We start from the raw sequence: 1,700 nt of genomic DNA on the forward strand, positions 1-1,700 counted from the left end.
TAATATATTTACTGAGAAAAATGTTGACGTGTTCAATACTTATTTTACCCGCTGTAAATAAATTTAAAAAAACTAAACCACTTTTGAGCAGCACGCTGGATGCACACTCAGTTCTCAAGGTGTGACAGGAGGATCTGATGGTCCAATAACATCCAAACAACAGTCTGTAGCTTAAATAACATTGTCAACAGATCCAAGTTTCTACAGCTGCAGTCATGGCTCTGTGAGGCTCAAACAAACCTTTAAATCTCTTTAAAAAATGAAGTGAAAAATCATCACATTTGTAATATTAAACTAATGCATATAAGATGACCAGTAAAAACACCATCATAAAAAGTGCTTTAAACCAGTGGTTCCCAAACTTTTCAGCTTTTGACCCACAACATCCCAGCAGCAGACCTGAGCCCCCAGCTGTTGAGAAACATTGTTTTCACGTCAAATAAACAAGAGCATAGCAGCATTACTTATTAGGCTATTTTTGTCCATTTTAAGTAAACTACTCTTATTATTTTGTAACAACAAAGGGAAAAAATGTCAGTTGTCATTTTTTAGTATAATTAATTCAAAGAAAATATTTTCAGGACCCCACCTTGATGTTTCAGGACCCCACTGTGGGTCCCGACCTTAACTTTGGGAACCACTGCTTTAAACATTTACAACCATCCAGATAAAAGTAGCTGAGAGTTTATGCTTCATGTCAACACATTTTAAAAATATACACAACAGCAGTAAGTATCAAAGAAGCAGCAGCTGTAATTTATAAATCTGTTAAAACCTAGAACAGAAATAATAGAACTCCTGGAACAGAGTGTGAGCAGCCTTGTTCTCTGCAGTCCGACAGCACATAAAACAACATTAGATGAAACACAAACAGTGACACTACAGAAACCGTGGTTCTGATCCATCCCAGAACAGAATTGTTTGTAAATCACCTTGTTTCTGGTCCAGTCTCTGCTTTACGACACTCACCAGACGTACATGAGCACCATCGTCCTCAGGCGGAGGACTGGGTGCATCGCCAGCTGCAGAACACCAGTCTGCCTGGTGCTATGGTTACCAGGTTTGGTGGCACCAACGCGGTGCAGTATCAGGTTGTTGGCGTTGTTGCCGTTCCTCAGTGCAACATAGCGCAAAACCTGAAATTCAGAAGCACAAACTGGAATTTATAAGTGTCTGCAGAATAATGGGAATTAATGGTGACTACTCATCCTGCCTGTTATTCTTTGTTTACTGCACCAACCAACAGTTGTGTTTGATATGATGGAAAATAAAAGTTCACCCACTTTTAAAACCTCCTTTATCAGCAAAAACCTTCAATTGATGTTTTCTCAACGACTTGATCAGTCTCTCATTTCACTGTGGAATTCAATCAGCTGCTTCTCTAAAGTTCATTGTTGATGTTTTTAGCATCAACACACACCTGTATGCTCCATACAAAACTCCTGCTTTCATAGATACTCACTGATAATCAGTACCTTAGTACTGATCAGTAACTACAGCAGGTAAAATAAGTATTGAACACGTCACCATTTTTCTCAGTAAATATATTACTAGAGGTGCTAATGACATGAAATTTTCACCAGATGTTGGTAACAACCCAAGTGTTGGGGTTAGGGTTAGGTGTTGGGGTTAACAGTTCACTGTTGGTATGGTGTTTTTGGGCTGATGTGCAGTGCCATTTGACCTCCAAACATGATGTG

General features: G+C 39.0%; 1 protein-coding gene across 2 annotated transcripts in view; it reads right to left on the bottom strand.

The window, feature by feature from the left end:
• slc22a15 (solute carrier family 22 member 15) overlaps window positions 1-1,700 on the bottom strand; it is a 43,067-nt gene that overhangs the window by 18,862 nt on the left and 22,505 nt on the right. For both annotated transcript variants that reach the window (XM_014023013.1, XM_014023012.1), the window contains exon 7: window positions 970-1,136. In XM_014023013.1, the coding sequence (XP_013878467.1) occupies window positions 970-1,136 (167 nt within the window). The remainder of the gene's footprint in view (window positions 1-969; window positions 1,137-1,700) is intronic.

Source organism: Austrofundulus limnaeus, unplaced genomic scaffold (assembly GCF_001266775.1).
Source record: "Austrofundulus limnaeus strain Quisiro unplaced genomic scaffold, Austrofundulus_limnaeus-1.0 Scaffold353, whole genome shotgun sequence".
Taxonomy (NCBI): Eukaryota; Metazoa; Chordata; class Actinopteri; order Cyprinodontiformes; family Rivulidae; genus Austrofundulus; species Austrofundulus limnaeus.